Below are 24,202 nucleotides of genomic sequence, written 5' to 3' on the forward strand. Positions count from 1 at the left end.
AGAAGGGCTTTTCTGTTCTTTTTGCTCAGCAGTGGTTTTGGCCTCGGGACTCTCCCATGGATCAATCAGACAGCTACAGCTGATCCAGAAAGCTGCTGCTCACATTTTCACTAAAGTTAGGAAAATGGAGCACATCACTTCAGTTTAAAAGTCCTTACACTGACTCAGTGTAGCTCAGAGAATTGACTTTAAAACACGTTGTTAGTTTACGCATCGCTTAGGGACTTGGCAAACAAAAGAAATAACCCTCTGGAAGGGCAGCAACAGCACATCAGTCAGGAGTAGCATCCAAATATTCCTGTGCATTTTTGACAACAAACAGGAGACACATTCTGACAGCAGCAAGCTATGTGATGCATTTAGCTGAACAAACATCTACTAACCTCAGAGAGTACTGTACAACGATCATAAAAAATGAAAAGAAAAAAAAATTTCACCTTTACTGAGACAAATTACTGGATTTGAAATGTGTTCACTGAGGATGTTATGAGAATACATGCATAACCGATGCATGTTTGGAAGGTGAACAAGAGGAGAGCAAACAGTGTCACAAGGCCGACTCTACCGAATTAGCTCATGTAACTGAAGTGACTCAATGTCCCCATCTACTGGCGTTTTGTAGATCTGTTATGATGTCACCTTCACAAACATAGCGTTTATCATTTTGGCAATAATTGCATAGAGGGATGTGGTATGTAGTTCAATTTTTTGCTAAATCAAGTACAAAAAAGACTTTCATCAAAATGAAACTTTTCCAATTCTACTTGAATAATTTACTGTGGTTGCAGATGTAAACCCAGAGGACCTCATTCATTCTCATCAGAATCTGACAACCTTCAACCTCAGGTAGAATTAAAATGGTTGGCTCCATTTGCAACTGGAAATAAGTCTGAAAATAAGTCTGACATGTTAGAGAACACTGATTTTATCTCAGTTCTTCTTTGAGGAGCTTTCCAGGAAATTTACAACTTACAAAATACAAAATGGAAACAAGTAAATGTCTAGGACATAATTTGACCTTTGGAAAATGTATTATAATTATACATTGTACTCTGAATTATGTATACAAGAGTAGAAATGTGTTGGCTCACCTCATGTTTTGGTACGTCTACACTAGATGAAACTGTCAATCCTGAAAAACAAGAAAAGCAGAAATTGTTCAGCATTTGTACTTTATTCCCCAGAAACAATTATTTAATGTAAAGACAGTCAAGTTATACATTGACTATCTTTTGTGGCAAAGCTACATTCGCTTTTGTTTTTCAAACTAATTTCAATTAAATCCATTTCAAAACAGCAACAAAAAGTCATGTAAAAAACTGACAGTACGCTGATAATAAAACAAATACTTTTTTGTAAAATGTTTTATTCAAAAACATTCCAAGTAGATTCCTTTACCTTAACATATTTTACAAATATGTGGCTTACACAAAAAAAATAATAATAATTATATAAAGTGGGTGAGAAAAAAAAAATGCAAACAACTAACTTTTCTTTCAGACAAAAACATGAAAGAACAAAAACTTGACTGGCAAATTAAATATAGCTTTCATCTTAGTCAAGACATTCAACCTAAATCAGGGAGCTGTTTGGATTAAATGGCATCTGAAGTTAAAAGTATGGCTATCATGTGAGGGGGTTAGCAGGGAAGGCGCTGGTTCTCTTTAAAAGCCGAGAGAATCTTCCCAATAAATGTGAAATGATTTGGACTCTGAAACGATAATACTCCTGCTGGTTTCACTTTTAAAAACAAGGGGCATTTTCTTCAACAAGAACTGGTACAAATCGTTATTCAGACTCATTTGAATATTTGCCGCATCTAAAGATTAGTGCACATCTTTGTCATAAAAGCCACCGAATAAAATTTGAAATTAAAGTTAAGAAAAACTTAATACTTTAACAGTTCAGTCTGTTAAGCAAAGAAAAATAAACAACAATACATGATTTGGATGGATATGGACACATTTTCACATTCAGGAAAAAAAACAACACATTAGACATTTATGATTAAATAAATGATCAGTTCTATGCAGCAGCAATTTAAGATTGTTCCCCACAAATTAACTCCAGAGGATTGTTGATGATCAAACTGAAGGAGAGCAGCTTGAGAAAAAAAAAAAAAAAAGACATGCAAATAAACTAAGCTCAAAATTTACATGGATACATTTAGAAATTTTTCTCGAAGCTTCATTGTTTCGCGTTGCTTTAAAAGCGTTCGGCTTCTGCACATCAATGATCTGCTTTGAAACTGAGACTCTGACTGGGGAGCGAAGGAGGGGCTCAGCTGCAAGGACACACAAGACGTGTCCGGATCCAGGACAACAACTCTTATCTCTGGCACCTGGGAGATCATCTCTCATCGGATGGCCTATTAGGAAGTGGTGATTTTCAGATAAGCTCGTCTGAGAAAGAAAGTTAAAATTAGCATCTGTGATCCGGCTTTTGAATTAGGCTCCTGCTGGTTCAAGACTGACTGGTAAAAACAAAAGCAGAAGACCAGTTCTAAACTTAAAATACAATTAACAGTCTTTTTTTCTTCTGTTAAACGGATGTGGTAAAGCATCAGAATACTGAAATCACTGCACTTATATTTGGGAAGATCAATCTTCTGACAAGGCTAAGCGTCATCTGGTTTTTATACATTCATACATTCATAAGAACAGGACTTGCTGTTACGGGGGAGAGGGGTCTCCCAGTTACGGGGGAGACGGGTCAGGGGACCGCGACGGGGTTAGGACAACAACACATGTTGTAGTTAAACTGTTTGACAATCAGGCTGAGGAAGGCACTGGGTTTATGTTATACCGCATGAAACTCTTACGCTCTATCCATCCACTATTCAACTTGAAAAAGATAAAAATCTAAAAAAGTTTTTTTTTTAGCTGGAGATCATCTTCCTATTGAAAAATAAAGTTTGACATATTTAGAAAAAATATCATCTGCACCTTTGATTCATTTCAGCAAGGAGAGTTTACCAAAAGCAAGCGGCTATAAAAAAAAAAGAAAGTAAAACTTATGGCATTTTGGTTCTCAAATAAGCATCCATTTGACGCTGACTGGACTAGAAGTCTAGAAACAGAAAACTGTTGATGCTTTTGTGCTGAGGGAAAAAAATTGAGCTTTACAAGTTTATTAAAATGATACATCCGCTAATACTAGCAGAAATGATTGTGACCCATTCCCACTGAAGTAAAACCAAATAAATTAGTGTGCTTACAAAAACTTGCAGAAATGAAAAAGGGACAACGGAAGGAAAAACAAAATGTCTACACGGTCACAGTGCTACCCATTTAGACCGGGAGACTCCTGTTAGCAAGGGTGAAAAGGACAGCTCTACATAGAACAGTGCCATCTTCCACAAATTAAAAAAAAAAAAAAAAAAAAACATAGCACTTGTTTAAGTCACAGTCCTCGCATGCTTCAGCTCCACTGGGGTCACTGCGTGTCCAGTCGGCTGAACTTCACGCCACGGTTCCAGCGCATCGTCCGCACTGCGAGGGGCAGCTGGTAATTCCGAGGAACTGTGCCGTTCACGTTCTCTTCGAAATACTGGAAGAGTTTGTACCACCACACCCGTGACAACAGGTTGCTCGGTGACGTCTCCTTCAGCGACTGAAACACACAAACACGAGTCACATAATCTCTTATGTGGATTTGATTTTTGACAAATTAGCCTTTATGTCACAGTTTAACTCTTCCTCAGCTGTTTGACATAAACTATTACAGCGTAGGTCTGACAGAGAGCGCTCTGGTCTCTAACAAACTTCTCAACCTTCACTGAACAACATGAAATTTCACACACTTTCCATCTTCTGGAAGTTGAGTTGTGTTGCATTAAATTTTATTGCGAGTATTAGAGATTTACAGCTGCACACCCTCTCGTATTGGTCTGTCACATAACACTAAAAACATACATTTATGTCTGTGAATGACAAATCAGAAATATACTGCGGTTTTGTAAAAAAAAAAAAAACAAAAAAAAAAAACATCAGCAGTAAAATTTCAAACTGTGGTAAAAAGGTTCGAAGGCTCATCATGGCCAACTCAAACTGATCAGGAGTTACCCTGTGAACCCACCTGCTGGTTGGCTATTGTGTGGTACCACCAGAAGAGGCGGGTAGTGATGAAGTATGCCACGACCACATCCACAGTGTAGTGGTCGTGGGCCAGGAGGATGCAGAAAATCCCTATGGCACTCAGTGCCAGGCAGGTCCAGTGGTACAACCAAAAGCGCCTGGGGGAATCTGAAAGGGACACGGATCAAACGCACACAGATGTGGAATTTTATTCAGCAATGGAATACTAATACTATTATTAATTGTTCTTACGGTATGTATACTACTGTACACATTTGTGTGTAAGTGGATATATTTTCCTTGTTTGTTCCTTTTGTTTTACCTACTAAAGAGTATAAAATGCTTCTTTTTTTTTTTCTTTTATGGCTCAAATTATGCCAAAAGTTCAGCTTGTACAACACGACAACAATGGCAACAGGACTCAAAAGTTGTTCTACTTTTTAACCACTAGATGTCAGCTTTGCATCAACTAGATTTATGGACACAAGTGCTAGACCAGTACTTGACTTCCTTTCAATAAAACCTGTAAAAGTGAAAAAAGGACGGCGTTCAACACCACATGAAACATGATAATCTAACTAAAATATCAAGAAACTTCAAATGCTGAAGCTTTCTTTCACGAAGACGGATTGAAGTAAAGAAACTGAATGGCCCAAACCCCCACAGCATTGCACACTGAAAAAAGCCTGATGAGGAACAACAAAGTGTGACAGCTGTGTGGTTACAGAAAAAGTGCAATCCTAACACACTGAAACCAATTTGCAAGGAGAGTATGTTGGTGGCGCAACATTTCCTCTCCATCTTTGCTACATCTACACTTCCTCGTGAAATCTGTTGCTAAAGCAAAGTCAAACTGAAACCATGAGCATCACTTGTGTCAGTGAAAATACTTTTTTTTAAAAAACAAAAAGAACAAACACCAGCCTATTAAACTTCATGTGCAAAAATATTTAAAACACAAAGAAGTCCGACAGCTAGATTGTGATAAAGTAGTTCTAAAACAAGCTGTATACAAGTACACAGAGGTCAAAGATGAATGAGAAGCTAAATGTCCTCCATCTCAGCAGTCCTGACAAATACATAGACACAAAGCAGCTTACACTCCTTGATGAAGAGGAACGTGAGCGTCAACATGACAGTGTGGCCGCTATATAGATAATCTCCACACATGGTGTGGGAGCCTGTGATGGAGAGGCCCCCGCCGGCAATCATTTTCATTATTCTCCTCATCTGTGCCTCCCAGTTCCCGAGAAGCTGAAACACACAAAGTCACACAATAGAATGTTACTCCAAGAGAAAAACAACAAACAGAAAAAAACTATGAAGACATACAGTAACAGTTGAAAGGAAGGATGTTTGATTTCACTTTCTGTGGGTTAAATGACAACATCTCAATTTCAAAAACACATTTTTCAGTAAGAGCTGTGGGGTTCTCCTACATGAGGCCTTGCAATAGATGTTATTTCTTACAACATAATCCAATCAAAACAAAACTAAGATGAAAAAAATCAAGTTAATGCTGCACTTAAAACGTTGCCGGACAAAAATGAGTAATTTTTTTTTTTCTCTTGGAATTGACCTCTTAACATCTTCTATAAAGAGCAAAATTGCACAATCTTCTTAAAAGCAGAAAACTATGAGCTATAAAGGAAGCATTTGATTTCAGAGATAAAACATCTGCTTCAAATCTTCATCCTTAACCAGGAACTGAACCTTAGCAGCATTTCCACTTTAGTTTCATGTTCCTCGTCCCAAATAGACGATGCTTTAAACTCATATTTAACATGACCATGTAAAGTAAATGCGTCTTAAGAAAACTTTTTTCTTACTTCATAGCAACATTCTCCGGTTCCTTAGAAAAGTATTTCCGTGTTAGTATTTTTTATATTTCTCCATGTTACAATCACAAACCACTGTTTTAAATGGGATTGTATCTAATAAACCAACACAAAATACTGCACAACTATGAAGCCGAACGAATTGATACATGGCTTCCTATGTTAATTTTAGAACAAAACAAAATCGTCACCTGACCTGACCTGTATTCAGTTCCCTTTAATCTGATCAATAAAATTTAAAAAGACAGTCTGTGCGTTTAGATAAGAGCATGTGTGAAGACATAAATTCAATTGACAATAGGTAGGAAACCCTGAAATTGTTCTCCATCCAATCTGACAAGAGTTTGAGCCATTTTGCACAAAAGAATAGGAACAAGATTTAGTCTACAGATGTATCTACACCAAAAGACCTCTAGCTAGAGGCCACAAGTCTAAAAATAAATGCACACCTCAATTTTAAGCTTTTTACTTGATAAAAACCATAAATAAAACCAAAGTTTCACAGTTATGCACTGCTTTTTGTTTATCTTCTGCATGAAATTTCAGTAAAAAACCAGCAGTTTATAGATGTAACGTGACAGGGTTCAAAGGTATGAACATTGCTCCAAGGTGTTATGTAAATAATTCTCTTTAAAACAGGAAATATGTGCAATCAAGCAAACAGAAACCCATACTGGTATGTAGGAGCAATTAAACCTGTTATAAAAACAAAACCTCGTGAAGAAACAGCTCAAAGGTCTATGCCACCGAAGCTGGGCATAGCTTAGAAATGTTTAAAGGAAAGCGTGAACAAATATTTCTAAAATATTTTTTTCTTTCATTTGCTAAAACCATTTACTTTTAATGTGAGACACAAAACAAATATTCTACCTTTGGTGAGCACTTAAAGTGCATCCCGGGAACCGGAAGAGTAGTGATATACATTGTAATACATCGGTAGAGATAGAGCGTTCCTACAATGAAGAAGAATCTCCTGCCTACAATTGATCTGTGAAGAAAAAGAAAAGAAAAATGATCACAATCAAGTCTAACATAGCTGAGAAGAGACACATGCCAGTATTAAAGGTACTGAAGTTACAACTGCAAAACTGCAACAAAGGTTCATGTCCTTTAACTACATCTTTACAAAAAAGGACAAACTGGGCTGACTCAAAATATCTCCTACAGGGAAAAATGTGAAGAATCATAATATGGAAACCCACACACATTCCTCTCTTCAATGTAATAGTGTTTTCAAACTATGAATTCTATAAGCAGGTAAAAATCCCAACATTTCAAACTTTTCCATTTTAAAATTCACAGGTTTTCCAACATATTCTGAACATTTAGGAAACATTTACCAAGTTGGGCGCCATCATTTGTATGTATGTTACAGTTATGAAAAAACATATATAAGCCTGGCTTCCAATAAAGGATTATTTCACAGATTTTTATTTGACTTTTGCATTGATACAAAGACACATAAAATCTGATCTCCAATCCAAAAATCTACAGGATTTAAGATGTCTCACCAACTCTATGATCTGTTATGCATTTAGTGCCAAAGCATTGTTTGGAATCTAAAAAAACCCCCGACTCAGTTTAAGTCCAGTTTCAAGATCTGATTTAAATGGATCAACAGGTCAAAAAAATACTGACATTGCACATTTTTGTGTCAGTAATGGGTCTGTTACAAAAAAAATAATAATAATAATCAGTAACTGGTGGTAAAACAAAGATAAAGGACATCATCTAAATATAAATTAGCCATTTTTTATAATTTCAGCATAAATAAGGTAATGAGGAATAAAGTCTGACACTCAGTTTTCCCTTTTTTATATTTAAAGGCAAAAATATATATTTCTTTCCTCTTTTCAGAAGAAAAAAGACTGCAGTAACTCTAATATAACTGCACTAAAGTCAAAAACAACAGATAATGGCTTATAGATATAATATTTTAAATAACAGCAACAAGACCATGTTTTTATTTTGTGCAAGCACCATGAAACTGTGGGCTTTTGACAGACGCAGGCCTATTTCAGAGGAATAAAGGACCTGCTGAGATGCAACATGATGATCTGTACCTGTGCTTGAGAAGCATCCACTGTATCAGCCACAGGCCCACCAACAGCATGCCGTTAATCTCGCAGATGGAGAAAGCCCACTCACGCCTGTCGAACAGGTCAAAGAACTTATCGGGCAGCGGCGGAGTATGCTCCTTCGGAGGAACTCGTTCATGGACCACTGAAATGACGACACTGGTGGTGACGAAGCACACCACAGCATAGATGAATGCTATGCCTGTCTTCCCCCACTCTGTAGGGAATGGGGTGTGAGTAGGTTCTATTGTTGGCATAGGAATGTGGATCATCTCCTGCTCAAAGTCTTTCCTCCCCAGCGTGCCATTCCTCTGAGGCTTACTAGTTCCGTTGGGTATTCCCGCTACGTGCCCGTTTGCGTGACCGTTTTTATGATCCTCGATGTGGGTCTCTATCCGGAGGATCTCCATCCGCTCCAACAGCCGCTCCCCGCCGTCAGGTGACACCCTCGAGAGGGGAGGCACCTTGAAATCTGCCTTGGTGAGCCTGAGTAGAGCAGGGCCATCTGTCTGACGGAGGGCATGGGTGTACTCTGGCATACCCTCTTTGCTCAGCCAATCAAAAACATCTTCTGTCGACCATGCTGCCACCTTCTTCATCTTGAACAGTGGTCAACGGTGAGGATTAGGAAAGTCCTCAGATTAGAGGGCAAAGTTTATAGGAGGACCGGCCGTCTATGAGGCAGTAGCAAGACATCTGCAGTTCTGACACATGGTGCGTCTTTATCCAGAGGGAGTCCAGGTTCCTCTTGACATCTGAAAGAGAAGGAAGGCACCCGGGACTCTCAGGAACAGACGGCTTTCTTCACCTCAGCAGCTTCTTCAAAGCAGCTCTGCTAAAAGAAGGACAAACGTGTGCATGTTAGATTTTAGTGATTGAAAGTAATAGCTTTAATTCACTAGTAAATATCAACAAATAATCCAGCTATTTTTTCATTCCAGATACTGGAAAGAAGAAAGGCAAAATCAGTTTGACATATTCATTAAACACATTTAACAGTACCAACGCCCCCTTGTGCGATTTTCCTGAGTTCATTAGAAGTCAGACACAGGTCATAGAGAAATATATTTTTGTGTAGAAATTGGGAAATTCCAATCTCCTAAAACTACTGTGCGTTAGCAATGTTCCCTGGCTGCATCTGCAGCGGTGAGCTTTTGTGAGCTGCATGCGTCAGCCATCTTCATCGGTCGGCTCCGTCTGATTTCCAAAATAAACACGGTAGACAAAGCGTCAGTGTCAAAGAAGCCTGATTGTAAAAGGTTCCCAGAGTTTTCAAAGGCCAAAAGATCTAAAGTATGGGTGTACTTCAATATGAAGGGTTAGGATTCTCTCTATGGTTTTGTGGTCTGCCACATTTTGCACTGAATTTCAATTAATGTCTTCACCAAATGTCAGATTGAAGAACACACTGCCTGTGTGCTTTAGGTGCAAATTTAGTTCACTCTGTCCAGATAAATTTTCTGTTCAGTTCATTGTTTGTTCAAATTTTATTTCATGTAATGCAATAAATGTAAATGAAGTAAAACTTGCTTTTGGTATTACGAGGTCAATTGGATGTTTAGATCTGAGGGAAGCATATGAAGTGCTCTAAAAATTTCTAAAGTTTTCTGGTAAATGGTTGCATTGACTGGATTTTAAAAAAAATAAATAAAAGACTGCTTTTAAGACATTTCTTTTTGGCAAAATTTTGCTTCACTTTCTTCGATATGTTTTAATCTCCTATTTATTAATATATTTAATAATTTTTATACATTGTAATTGCTTGGTGTTTGCTTTTGAGACCTTTGTAGATATATTATATCTTAAGATATAAAGGGCATTATAAATAATATATTAGTAGTAGTAGTAAGGTGTGAAACCATGAGTTTCCATTAGCAGCTTTTTACAATATGCCAATTTTCCAATATACTGAATTTTGATTATTATCCGTTACCCATAATCACAAAAGTTACAAGAAACAAGGCTGGGTATATTTTACTAGCATTCTGTGTAAAATACGGTTTCCCTTTCTGAGATGGCTGAAAAGAAATATTACACTTTTATGCAACATTCAAATTTTTTGAGATGTGCTTGTAAATGAATGTAGAAATAAATGAAAAAATTGGAGGAGGAAGTGAATTGTGAAGCATTTATATGAAGAAACATAAATCAAAATGTGAGGTCAGCCAAGATTTACGGCTATGCCAGGAGCTGCAATATCTTCTTACGAAATCTGAGGAAACTGAATAAACAAAGGAATGTATTAGGAAAACCATACACCACATATAAAAGGCATAGGAAAGGTATATCTTAAAAATAAGGCGCAATACACATTATATCTCGATAGTAACTATTTAAAAACTACTTTGTTTTCAAACAAGCTTTGGCTGGGAGCTATGCAGACCAGTTGAATCATGTGCATTCGTCTTCAATCATAGCAACGGGCAACTTTTGAGATTCTTTTGAGATTTATCAGCAAAGTAAGTCACATTGTGTTCTCAATGCTGCCAAGTTGGCAAATTCTGCTGTACTTTTTTGTTACAATCTGGTACATATTGTTACATTTCTGGATGAATGATGGCTGCAATTCCCTTTTTTAGTATTTAATCTATTAGCTAATTTTAATCACGCCCAAAACAGATCATTTTACTTTGTTATTTTTATTAAAGCTTTCAAAATTATTACAAAAAAACAGTATAAAGTAAAGCAATGATAACAGTGGGTTGATTTGGTCGTCAGCACAAAGCGTACAGATTACAAGTCGCAGGTCCCGTGTTAAATCAAGCAAATCTTAAGTACTTGAAGGAGTAAAATATAGTAAACAGACAAAATGTCTACAATGAGAGTGCACTGAGAGACTTCAAAACCAAACTTTGATTTTTTTTTTTTTTTCTTTAGCAGCTCACCATGCCAGGCATGTGTACTTTTGTGGTTCAACACAAAACTCAGACCATGTACATTTCTGTTTAATGTGGTCAAACCTATCGACTTAAAAACGATTCCATCATAAGTAATTTTTACCAAAAAAAAATCCATTACATTCAATCTTAAGCTCTATTTCAGTAGGTGGCTGTATTTATCAAATAGGTCTTTAACTCAGTACTTTAAGTCCACTCTTTTACACGATAAGTCGCTTCATGATTTCAAACAGGAAATGTCATTTATTTTTCCTGTTTACTTTTCAGTTCCTCCCAAATAGCTCTTATAAAACTTCAGGAAACAAAGTCTCCAGCAAGACATCATCAGTAAACATAAATTATGTTCACATCCATTAGACTGCAGCATTAACTATTTACTTCAAATGATTTTAAACAACAAAATATATTCTGCAAATTCTTCAGCCTGTAAACAAAATGATTTCTGATTCATAATCACCCAGTTCTCTAGTCAAAATATAAGAAAAGAAAGTAAAAAAGAAAAAAAAAAAAAAAAAGAAATTATAGTGTGGTTTGGCCCACTCCAAACTCTAGGCAACAGCTGTGGACACAGAGATGAACTAGGACATCTGTTGCATATCAGCCATTTGTTTACAGACTGCGATGTCAGTGGTAGATAGGGGTTGCTTTGCTCATGTGCGGGGGGGGTGTGGTTGTGGGGGAGGTGATGATGAGCTGCAGATGAGCTTTGATCTGCAGCAATGGGAGAATGAGGCTGAAACCGACTAGTGGAAGGGTCCTATAAGCCAGCAAGGTTGGAGCTGAGCATTAGATCAGCCGCCCCACCCCTGTCAAAAGGGAAGCGATCCAACCGACATGCATCTGTACGGCCGGGTCTGGCCAGGCCCAAAGCAGCTAAACACACTGGCAAGCTGGATGGCTGGCAGAACAAACTGCACACAAGCACCTGATCTCGCCTCGTTTCCCCTTCGAGGCCTGTTCAGTCACACCGGTTTAGTTTCTACAACTTCACCTGCATTCAGAGTAATGTCACATCGCACAGCTTATGTGTTACATAACCACCAAAAGAAGAAAAATAAAGCATATAGTATCACATAGTATCGTGTAGGAAAAAAAAATTAGTCCAGGTGCGTCTCTGAACTCAGTGGAACGTGAGCAAGTGTGAACAGCATTCAATGAAGATACAGAACACGAGTGACGGTTATCTATTACTTCAGACTGTTACCACATCATAGATTAGTTGTCACCAAGTCAGCTGTGAGAACGACCTTTGGTCTGTGAATCAGCTTAACGCCTGTTGCGCAGAAATAATCTCCTTCAAATGAATAGGAAAACCAATTCTGACCAATTCTGAACCAATGAACAACCTTGAAAGGGTAAATAAAATACTTTGGCATAGTGCTCTACAAATTTACAATTGTTGTGCTTTGTAGCTAAGTATACAATTTTATATATTATTATTATTATTGAAAATTTTATGAAAGGTGGAGAGATGGTGCCAAACATTTTAATATAATATACTGTTGAATTCAGTTACACAAGACACGTCAGCTTTTATTTACGAGCAATGTACCACCATAGCCAATGAAAATTCCTTCACTACAATGAAAAAGAAATTAAAAGACAAACTATCTGGAACAGACAGAAGGAAGTCTAACCAGGAAACGTGTTGCATTTTAAATAAGATGTTACTCAGTCACTGAAGCGCTCATCTTTTGCATATTAAGATATGCTGTTTAACTAAAGCACACAAAGGAAGGTCTATAGAAAGAGCTCTATTGTAACATGTTTACACTGACTACTAAGTTCTTTTTGCATCAGTGGACATCATTCACGTGGACCCAGATGCTTAAACTACTTAAGGAAATAGCTGGTTTTTCCCTCCACCCAGCCTCACCGCAAAAAGGTACAACCCTCAGAGCAAAGCAAACACAAAGAATAAAAACTGGATGAACAAGGGCTTTAAAAACCTAAATCAGTTGTCAAACAATAAAGGTCCATAGCTTATGATCAGAACAATATAAATGCCTTTTTTTTTCCTTTGCAAAAAATTTATATTTTGATATGATGTTGAATGGGTCTGAGAACATATTTTCTCAATGAAATTTCAACATGTATACCGTAAATAAAAGTCAAAATAAAATAGAATTTGTTGGTAGTTCATATTCTCAGTTTGAATGCAGTTTTGATGAACTAAAAAACTACAACTAAACTTAATGAAGTTTTGTTGCTTTGTCCAAGACGATGTTTCATGTCCTCATGAAAATAAACTTTTTGAACCTTGATTTTCCTAAATCCTGAAAAAAAAAAGCAAGTGTCCAAAGAGATCAATCAGATATTGACATAATTGGGACAGAGCATCACATGAGCCTTATGTCTTATACTTTAAAGTTAATAGGTTATTTAGGATTTAAAATATGATTTATAAAACTTGCAGTATCAACACTATTGGAGCAGTTAATCAATTGGCACTATAAATATAAACATATTAAGTACTTTTGATCATTGTAAATACATAGTTTGAAACATTGCAAGATGGAAATAACTAGAAAGTATTATGAATACTTTCTAGTTAGAAAAAAAAACAGAAGAAGTGTGCTACTTTATCCAATAAATTCTCCATTGGTTAAGGTTTGGTGGGGCTGAGAGGAAGCTGCACTCGTGACATCATCAGGAAAAGATTCCACTAAAGAGCGACGATGCGTCAATCTGACAGTAACATAAACACCCCAGGTTTAGTAGATGGACTGGGACTGGTTCAATAAAAATGGCTGAAATCAAGAGTTGCTCCGCCACAAGCACCACTTCTTTTATTCCTAAAATACCTGACCTCAATTTGAGCTCAAAGTGGCACATCAGTCACAGTAGTGTGTTCCAAAATCTCCTTCCAGAAATTTATCAGATCAAGCATACTGAGAGGAATCCATGACTATGGTATATATACCATAATCATGTGACTTAAGGTGTAAAAGTTGATGTTCCCCACGTTTTACCTTTATTTTCAAAACTTGAGCGCATTTGTTAACATGTTTGAATGCAAGTCTGCAAAACACACACAATTCATACAAAACACATGGAATGCAGGAAAAAGGTGAACACTCTTGTGACTCCATAAAAAGCAGAACAGCAAAGACTGGTCCAAAAGAATACCATTATAAAAGTTTGCTTTTATGCACTATATTTTTTGTCAGTCAAACTAAGTCTTGCACAAAAAAAACTCAAACTACGTCAAATATTTCAGAAGCAATAATTATTGCTTTTTGATTTAAATAAAAGCAACTTATTTTAAACACTGTTTTTGTGTAATCACCAAAGAAACAGTTTTCTCAGAGATCTGCTTTTTGTATTTCTGACATTTGCTCCAAACCATTTCCCATTTGAGATGTGACTAAAAACGGAGGTGAACAGAGATCAATGCCTGCTCTATTCTTTGAAACAGCCACCTGATTAGGCCAATTTGATACACAGCATCTGAAAGGTTCTGGTGGCGTCCTGGTCCTGAACCCAGAAAAAAAAGAAAAAAACAAACCTAGTAGACCATCCCTTGTTTATTCTTGTGTGGTCATCTGAATCTGACATTTAGACATAATCATAGACAATCAACTATCAATTTCTGTCAAATTAAAGACACGTATGATATTCCTTCCAACAGGAACCTGTTCTGAAAACAAATAGGCCAGCTGCTCTCTTTGTACCTCATGTTCTGAGCTCTGGGCCTTTTCTTTACTAGTATCCACTTTCAGTTTTTATTTTATACTGTGTCACACCAACAAAAGGTAAATCAGACGCTCTCACCTATATCCATTTACACTTGGCATACAAACACTGCATACGTGGAGAATATGAGGTCAATATTGACATAACTGGGCCAGCCAGGCTTATGTGAAAGACAATATGGTTACAAATTAACTCTGTATTTTTCTGTGACTTACACAGTGGCTCAGTCACAGCTATTGAAAGAAAATATGTCGCTGCAGAAAGGCTGAGGAAGTCACCAAGGAAATTCAGAAAAATGTAAAGTCACCATGTAAAGCAAGTTCTTAGAAGATAAAAAATTTAAAAAAAAAAAAAACTATGACTGTTTGCATGACAGGTCACATTTTTCTTTAAATTTAGGATTTTTAAGCTAATTAAATCTATAAAGACTTGTTGCTCCTCAGTTACACGTCACCAGCAACTAGTGAAGCGTGTGTCCACATTTTCTGTTTTTCTCTTCAAATTTCCGGTTCAATTAAATCTAACATCTACTGATAAAATGTGTTTCCTGAGAAGACTTTGAAGCTACAGTTCACCATTTGCAACTAACTGACACCTTGACTCGCAATTCTTTAACAATTTAGCCGTGGGCCTGTTTAAAGCAGAAACTTGGTACTCATTCATCGTTAAGGCCCGTTTTGTGTGGTCACAGTGTCCTCAGTATTTGCCAAGAATGGCTTCTTAAAAAAAATTACAATAAAAAAAGAACAGTTCTTGGGCACATGGAAATCTTTAATTTAAGTGCATGCTGCTTGTGGTTTAACTTGAGCAACAGATCACACATTATCTTATTACATGTGTCTCTAAGCAACTGGTCAATCCGATGAGCAGTTCTGAGGAAAACCTACACACTTCTCAGTAATGTCCTCAAAGAGAAACACATTTCTATAAGGTAAAGGTTAGGAATGAAAGCCCTAGAGGACGCCTGAAAGCTCTTGCAATGGATAACCCAAGATTATCCATTAATTTATTGATTAGTAATAATAGATTGGTAATTTGCCCAACTTTTCAAGGTAGCAGGTTCTCACTAAAAAAAAGCAAAAACCAAAAACAATATTTACAATAACATTAGCATAAATATTTCTAAAAATCTAGTTTCTTTTATGCAAAATGTCTTGCCAGCTATTTTTGAGTATGGTTGCCACAGTTTTGTAAAGTTTTTTTCTTGGAAAACAAATAATCTCGTAAGAATTTATCATCATGAGATAAACTAATTGTTTTGGTGTTTTTCTCAACTTTAAAAACTGAGACAAAACCTGGGACAACTACTTTTGCTGTCCTACACCTTTTACACCCGTTGCTTGACGAAAGCTAAACTTTGTTCAGAAAGTTAAAGCTGGTTGTTTTTCCTCACCTCTGTGTTGAAGGTCATGTGGAAATATACGTCTTATCATCATCTTATTTGACCATTTCAATACTTCTGTTCTTATCTTTTGTCATAATGAAGTAAGAAAACCAGTATTATACAATGAGGAAACCAGAAAGTAAATCACGTACAAGCTAAACTACTACAGCAAAACAATATGCTAGTTAATTAATAGAATAAAGGACTTGTTCATTTCAACACAACAACAAGCACCATAACAAGGATGCCAAACAACCAGACCATCTACTGATGAGAAAAACGCCCCCGCAGCTTTCTCAGAAACTTTTAAGGATGTCAGACACTTAAAAGCCTTAGAGGTATAATAGACTACCACCCCCCTAACAACATTCAGCTGTATGCTGCTTATATACGTCGGAAAATATAACTAGGATGGCACACAAGGGACCTATCAGCAGGAAATAATTAGGCAGCAGTGGATTATTTAGTGCCCACAAGAACAATGGAACATAGAGGTTCTTCTTGACAGCTTCACAGCTTGACTTTGTATGAAGCTCAGCTCCCAGTGAATCTTTCACAACTGATTAAAGGTTATGAGATCTACAACACTTGATACATTTTTTTTTTTTTTGCTTTAATGAATCTAATTTAAATTAAAAATTTCAATGTCTTAGTCTATTAAATGTTTATGTAAAGAAGTCCTCAGATTTAACTCTTATATGCAAGTAAAATCTTTGTTGTTGTTTTTTAAGTTCTGAGTTCCATAAATCACACTTAATATGCAAAGATTGAAAACAACTTTTTCACATTCTTAAATTGTACAAGAACTCTCCGTCCCAAAAGAGGAAATAACATCAAGTGCTGATTCATTTGCATGCACTGTAATACCTCAAAACTTTTACCAACTTACATGCATTTTTGAATTTTCCACTCACTGTTATCTTGACAATAATTTATTAACTCTCTCCATTTTTTCATGAAACATCCACCCAGATCGAAATTATTAAACACATGTACGACTATCTAAAACCTAAAACCACAGAGAAACTTTTTCTGCACATTATTTTGGACAGGTGTTCTTTTTTAAAAATGTGTTTTTATGAACGCAGCAGACGTTGGGGCCGTGAATCATTCTCAGACTGTTAGTCAATTGTTTTACACAAACTGTTTGTACACAAATTCTCAAAGGAGTGCGGGGAGCAACTCAAACATTTAGCAGACTCCAGCAGGGAAGACGGCAAAGCGTGCTTTCCTGTGACAAGCCCTTAAAAAGTAGCCACGGTACAGATCTGACTCCGGCAACACAGAGGACGGAAGCAGGGTGTGGTCTCCTTCAACTGTCTGTTTGATTTCCTGTGCTCTCAAATATTGTGCTGTCCTTAAATAAAATGATACAAAGCAATAAGTTTCGATTGTGAAAGGTCCACTTTTGCAATCCACTCCAGTTGAATCCAGATCTGCACATGTGCTGTGTAAAAATAAGCAGCCCTGCATGATTCAAGTGAATGGGGGAAAGTACAGCCTGTTTAAGAACCCTTCTGAGGTTAAAATCACCGATTCTTGATTTGTTAACTTTACTTTTGTTGCTCTGTAAAAGGTATCAACAAACACCAAAAGCTGTGAACAAATGCTTCGAAAGATAAAATTAGATAAATCAGGTTGGGATAAAAGAGATTTTACATCCCTTCCATGTTCAATGAGTGTAGGTTCAATAAATGCAGATTCAAATCACGTGAGTTTTGAAAATGTATCTCACTGGTAAACAATTAGAGAAAAAGCACTTTTAGAGTGTTACTTGGCATTTTAACCACACCAGACTCATCCACACTTAGCAAATGGTGAAAGAAACTTTAAAACTTGTTGGACTGTGCAGGAACTCAGCACTCCAAAGGAAGAGTCTCAAACACAGATTAATTGCATAAAGCTTCATAACCACAGTTCATTATATTAAAGATTAAACTCAAACAGAAATTAGAGTGCACTCAGAGAGACCCTTCTTCAATGACAAATAAGCAGATTTTAATATTTCAAGTTCTCCTCACACACCTATTATCACCAGCTATTATTCTTTATTTAACAAACTGATCAAACTACTCATGTTGTACAACACGAGTCCTCCAAGTTAAAATCAAAATCAACCAAAATTGAAATAGGTCTGACCTTAAAGCGGCACTGGTTAGAAGAAAAACTCTAGTTGTGTCTCTATATTAAGAATAATAATAACCTAAAAGTCACAAACTGAATAAAGGACAAGATTCATCTGCTTCAAAATGTTTATTGTTTTTTAACAAAATGTCCCTTAAGTACACAAACTTGTATCAGAGTATACCATCTGAAAAAATGCAACGTTCCAGACCTAAAACAACCAATCAGAACCAGGAAGAGGGTCTTGGCGCTGTCAATCATCCTCATGCACTCACTGCTAAAAGAAACAACTTACCGTCGCAGAAAAACCGCTTATCTGCCGTCATCAGTGACCATGCCAACTAGTCTGAGCATTGACAACAGGCTCTGCTAGCTGCAGTGTAGCAGAGAGCTGCTATTCAAAACTTGAAATCTTGATGGGGAAAATACCGAGTTCGGGTTCAAGCAGGTTAGACAACAGAGCTGGACGAACAATAAGCCGGTCATCAATTCAGAATGAGACTCCTTTCTTTAGTTCCTTATTAAGAGAGAACTAAAGAAACTTTAGCAATCTCGCATCCAGATATCACTTTCTCTTTATACTAAACACATCAAGTATGTGCAGCTTATCTACTTTTCAAACTAAGCAGTCTATGTAAAGCCAACAGGCTGGCTCACCTACTCATTTATTTGAATTTAATCCCACATACTGACATGAACTTATTCAGCAAACTGATATAAAAGCCTCAAAGCCCTATTTGCCTTGCACTCCAAAAGCAGTTGTAGGCAACAGAAATAAAACTGGGACAACATGTGACTAACAGTAAAGCCACATGTGTTTCTAATGATGGCGGAGGAAGCATCGGAGGAGACCTCCGGCTCAAATCATCTCGTCAGTGATCAATCATAAAAAGATCACAGCCATTAGTGCTGCAGAAGCAGCCTGAAATGCCGGTTCAGTTCAGAGGATCAATCATACTTGCTAATATAAAATTATTTTTTAATCCGGAAAAAAATAAGCATTTGGAGCCAGATGAGCCCATTAGCTTTAAAATGTCAATTTGTTTTGAACTCTAACCTAATTAGAGGAAAAGAATGGAGCACTTTGCCATCTGTAAACAACCTAAAGAAAAAAGAAAAAAAAAAAGCAGCAGGATCTGGGCTGGATTAGAAATGTCATTCTTTCAAAATGAAAGCTGGTATCCAAAGCAGAAAAGCAACAACTGTTCCCACTGCTGCTACTATAAAACAAACACCTATGGATTATTTAAGCTACATTATTTATAGAAAACATGTACATTATACACAAACTTAAGACCAGACATTGGCAAAAATTTAGCAGTTCTCATGTATTATGGAGGTATTTCAAAGCCACAGTTTGTTTTTACAAACTTGCATTAGAAAGAGTTAAAGCTATAATACCATTTAATCTGTGCTCTCAACTTGCTTCTGTAACAGATTTACACACTCACAAACACACGCCCGCACGCCCAAGCCCACACACACGCCCACACACACGAGGCATTTACGAGAGTCAATGTCTTGCCCAAGGACGTTTCAACACGTAGACTGGAGAAGCAGACAAATATGTAAACCATGCAAGACATGGACCACAGAGCAAAAGGAATTTTAAAACAAAAACACTACACTGTTATAAAGGTGATTGAATGCCAATACAGGTCAAAGACTACACTACGTGACTAAAGAAGATCTATAAAAACAAAAACACAGCTGTTTTTATTTATTTACCCCCCCCCCCTCCCAACCCCCCCTTTTCTGTCCAAGTCAGTGTTTGGTCAAAACAGCCGTTGTCAACTGACACAGTTTTCCAGAGCTGAATCACACAGCATACAGACAACTCATTGTTTCCACTAAAACGGCTGCTGTGCCGCGCAGCTCGTCCAGCGCGACCCTCTCTCTTCCTCGCTCGCTCCAAGCCTGACATGATTTGGGCCGGCAATATAGCTTTCCAGGCTGGATACAGTGACAACAATAACCCCGCCTTTCAACATTTTGCCCTTTTGACACCGTCCGCCTCACTCACACACACACAGTTTGTGAATGTGAAGATTTGCTTTCTCACCACTTTCCCCATTGCACAGACATCTCTCTGTTGGTTCAGATAACAGCCTCCTTCAACTGATCTGTGTTTGTCAGTCTGTGTGTATGTGAGGTTTTTCTTGGGTGGGGGTTGTTTCTTGGAATTAACCACCGATATCAGGTTGTTCTAATAAACATGCAACAACTATTTTGTTTAACACATCTGTAATCACTTTTGCCCTATTTCTCCTCAGAAGAGGAATATGTGTGTACAGAGTTGTGGAGTGAAAGACTGCTTTATCAGATTTTCTGGTTTCGAAACAAAACTTGCATCTACTTAACCACTGCTAGTTAAGTAGATGCAACTACTTAACTACTCTGAAGGATAGTTCAGAATCTTAAAGGAGGGTTTTGTTAAAGGGTTATAGTAGTAGATCTCTCCCATAGCAATGCAGCTAATAACTGGTTAGAGAGGAACAGAGACCAAACTAGACACCGACTACCTTGAAACAAGTTATATCAGAAAAATAACACAAAGTAGTTTATGCAAATGCTTGAATCTTTAAAGGTTTCATGTTTGCACACCCCCATTTCCTTTTGAATTTTAATACATGACAAAGAAAGCAATGTGACACCGTTTTTTTTGTTCTTGTTTTATGGAGGAAGTACTATTTAGTCCAGAATTGACCAAATCATCCTCGTTTACCCATTAAAATATATAACCTTCAAGTCATTTTTGTTCAACTCAAAAAAAAAAAAGAAAAGAAAAAAGGTTTTGTCCATTTAATGAATGCAAAAAATTATTCTGATTATTTAATATTTGACCTGTCGATCACCAGTGAGAGCCAATCAATAAAAATACTTGGTGATGATTTTGGTTTCGGGTCACTTGATTGGTGCATCTGCTTCATAAACACACTGCAAATCTAACAGCATCAAATTACAAGAAAGTTAAAAAAAAATGTATCAAGGAACCTACAGGAAAACACATATTAGTTTCCAACTTGAAAATATATAACAGAACTTATAATTAAGGCTTTTACAATTTTTCATAAAAGCTACCAATTCTGCAATTTTTTTGCGCTTAAATAGCTTTATATTAGAAAACATTCATGTTGTCTATTTAAGACAACACTGCCCTGTTGACCACAAACTTGTCTTGGGGCTTCTTACTGAAGTAAAATTAGAACGCCAGAGAGTTGGGCTAGAAATGCATTTAAAAGAAAGGCTACTTTGCATATAGGTGTTACAGTTCCACAAACAAATTACCTTGGCAAATAGCTGTGCAGGCATGTCTGTTTTGTTTTTCTTTTACATGTGGGACAATTTGTTTTATATGTGCTCATATAAAACATGAGCACATTTTTTTTTTTAAGCAGATCAAAAACCAGTATCCATGTTAGAGGTGCCAAAAATACTGCTTAGTTGTGCTGCATTCTATTGCCCAGTAACACATGCATAGTTTCTGAACCCATCTCAATTAAATAACACTTCATAAAAGTTCGGCTTACAAAAAAATGCAAGCAAAGCTCGTCTTCGCTTACTTGTTCTCTATTGTGAAGAAAAAAAATCTTGCAGCATGGGACAAAAGTCTTTTTGAAGTCAATTAAATGCATTTATTTCATTATTTATTAAAGAACACTTGGAGAAACCTCATCAAGGCCATGTCCCTACAAAAAAACAATTAGCAATGTAAAACATATGCCAGTTTTTTTGATAACCATTCTTCTTTGGGTAGTAACACCAAAAAGTCTCATTTGAAAATCCAGCAACTTTTCTCCATTTTAATTAACAAGCATGGTGTGTGTACAATTGAAAATGTCATAGAAACTATATATAAAAATAATAAAACAAAAATCACTTATGAGATGCACCAACTGACTAGACTGAAAACAGACATGTTGCAAATCATTACACTTCATTCATTACAGCTCACCAAGATCTCCACTCTGTACATGTCATTTGATGTAGTTAGTTTAGTTTAAAATAAAATAAAAAAAGATTAGAGGGAAAAATCATAAAAATGGAGATAATCTTATTTTATCTTCTGTTTAATTTGAATTTCTATCAAATAATTTGAATGCTCATATTTTTTCTATGCGTTATAAAAATAAGAAATACAAACAAACAAACAAACAAATCCTCTGGAGTACACCAGACCTTAAAGAAAATTGGTATCTGCCAAGAAAGCCTGATCTATGCTCCTACCAACAAAAAAGGAAAAGAGAAAACTTACAAATACATTCAACATGTAAATCTCTTTCAGTTAAATATTCATGCACAGAAGTGCCTTGTTAAAGACGCAAATGGTCATATTTACTCTCTGGATGATAATAATAAATAATAATAATAATGTTAAAAACTCTGATCTAACGTATTGTTTCTCTCTGTCTGAAACGACCATTTACAGTAAGCCTTGTTCACAGCAATCAGTCACTTCCACGAATTCACACCTGTGAGATTCCGAAACACAGTTGGTAGACGCGTGAGTGCGTGGAAAACGCGATTCACTTCAAGCTCACGCATCGGACGTGGTTGTACTGTGGGGTTTTAAGGGCTTATGGTCTCATCCTTCTAAAAATAGACAGCAACGCTCGCGTCTTCATGACCACGGCTAGCATGTTAGCTGTAATACAATCCATCCAGATTCACGGTGAGATTTGGGGTCGGGGTTATCTGTGCTAGCAACCAAACTATTAACTATCGTGCCACAAAAATCGTATTTCATGGTGAAAACGTCAGTTTAGTCGAGGTTCAGCTCGGGCTGGGGCCTCTCTTAAATCCGGCTGCACAGGGATTAGTAACGATATGAAGGGATGGGGGTTTTTTTTCGGCAGCTGTTGAAATGTTTCCATTCCAAGGCCAATAAGGAGCAGTGCTTAGCTAATGCGGTTCCTTTCTTCTAAACCTATTGCTCTGATTTGGGTAAACGATAAAAGGGTTAGCCTTTAACACAATACGGGCTATGGTTGTTCCATAAGTTTGTGCTATAAAATAGTTATCGCAATAATTAACAGCTAACCTCGATGCGACTTGTTTTCTAAACCAGCCCCCCCTCACACAACGCCAAGAAACCTCACAGGAAATGTAATGTTTGTCTTCCCGGCAAGGACAGTGGCAGGTTTTGGATTAATATCATCTTACCTTCGCGATTTTGAGGGGCTTATCAAAACGTCCAGGCTCCCAACGTACAGTGATAAGGAGCCTCTTCTGCAAAGTCTGTTTTCATGGGTAGGCGGTTTGAAGAAGGCGTCATTCCTGCTGCGTTCAATTCCTGCCGAAATGTGGGATTTGCTACTTCCGTAACAGAATTGAGCAAAAAGTGTCATGTCACGCAAATCCAGCGACGTAATTTACTTCTAACATGAATGACACGGTAGTATAAATTACACACCGCAATATATGTCTTTGCTTTTGTTTACTTGAACGGTAATGTGTATTTTTAATCCAATTGGTGTATTACACGTGGAGATAATGACGATGGCTCACTTCACCTGGAGCCACCTGCTGGCGCAGGTTTTAAATATTTACACACAAACTATTTCAGTTTTAAAAAGTCTGGACTTTTCCAGTTTTAGGTTAGGTAGGTTGATCAGAATGTTAGCTAATAGACATATTAATAAGAACATTTAGTAACTTCTCTTTCTTTATACATTTCTCAAATTCTCATAGGTATAGTTAAACATTTATGTATCTGATAGAATTATCCTTACAAGTAACTTAATGGCAGAGGCGGCGGTACCTGAAAATTGTACTCAAGAGTTGCACTTCTTCAACACAGATAAAAGTAAAAGTCAAAAGTTAAGAAATTTCTTAAGCAAGAGTAAAAATATTTCATAAAAAAGGCTACATAAGTACTTAACACTGTAAGTTATAACATCTGGATTAATATCTTAAAATGATGTAATCAGATGGACTAATATATAAAGTCATGTACAAGTTCAAGCATTTTAAAGGCTTAAATTTAAAAAAAAAAAACCAAAATAACATAATTACAAAATAAATTTTAAGTAGAAGAAACTCTTTTCCAGATTTGTTTTTCATGTAAAACTTATGAAACTAATACAATAGAGAGTGTTGGAACAGGGTA

The 24,202-nt window shown here is 36.8% G+C and overlaps 1 protein-coding gene across 2 annotated transcripts; it reads right to left on the reverse strand.

Moving 5' to 3' along the window:
- Window positions 1–1,334: 1,334 nt before the first annotated feature.
- Window positions 1,335–23,382, reverse strand: sgms1a (sphingomyelin synthase 1a). 2 transcript variants are annotated; one of them, XM_032553720.1, is made up of 6 exons: window positions 23,257–23,382; window positions 7,978–8,827; window positions 6,785–6,902; window positions 5,177–5,330; window positions 4,078–4,244; window positions 1,335–3,612 (listed from the first exon to the last, which is right to left on the reverse strand). In XM_032553720.1, the coding sequence occupies exons 2-6, from the start codon at window positions 8,589–8,591 to the stop codon at window positions 3,436–3,438; spliced, it is 1,230 nt and encodes a 409-aa protein (XP_032409611.1). In that variant the 5' UTR covers window positions 8,592–8,827; window positions 23,257–23,382; the 3' UTR covers window positions 1,335–3,435. The 2 variants fall into 2 exon arrangements, with proteins under 2 accessions (XP_032409611.1, XP_032409610.1); XM_032553719.1 differs by having other exon boundaries at window positions 3,436–3,612; window positions 7,978–8,824; window positions 23,257–23,370.
- Window positions 23,383–24,202: the final 820 nt, after the last annotated feature.

Source organism: Xiphophorus hellerii, chromosome 22 (assembly GCF_003331165.1).
Source record: "Xiphophorus hellerii strain 12219 chromosome 22, Xiphophorus_hellerii-4.1, whole genome shotgun sequence".
Lineage (NCBI taxonomy): Eukaryota > Metazoa > Chordata > Actinopteri > Cyprinodontiformes > Poeciliidae > Xiphophorus > Xiphophorus hellerii.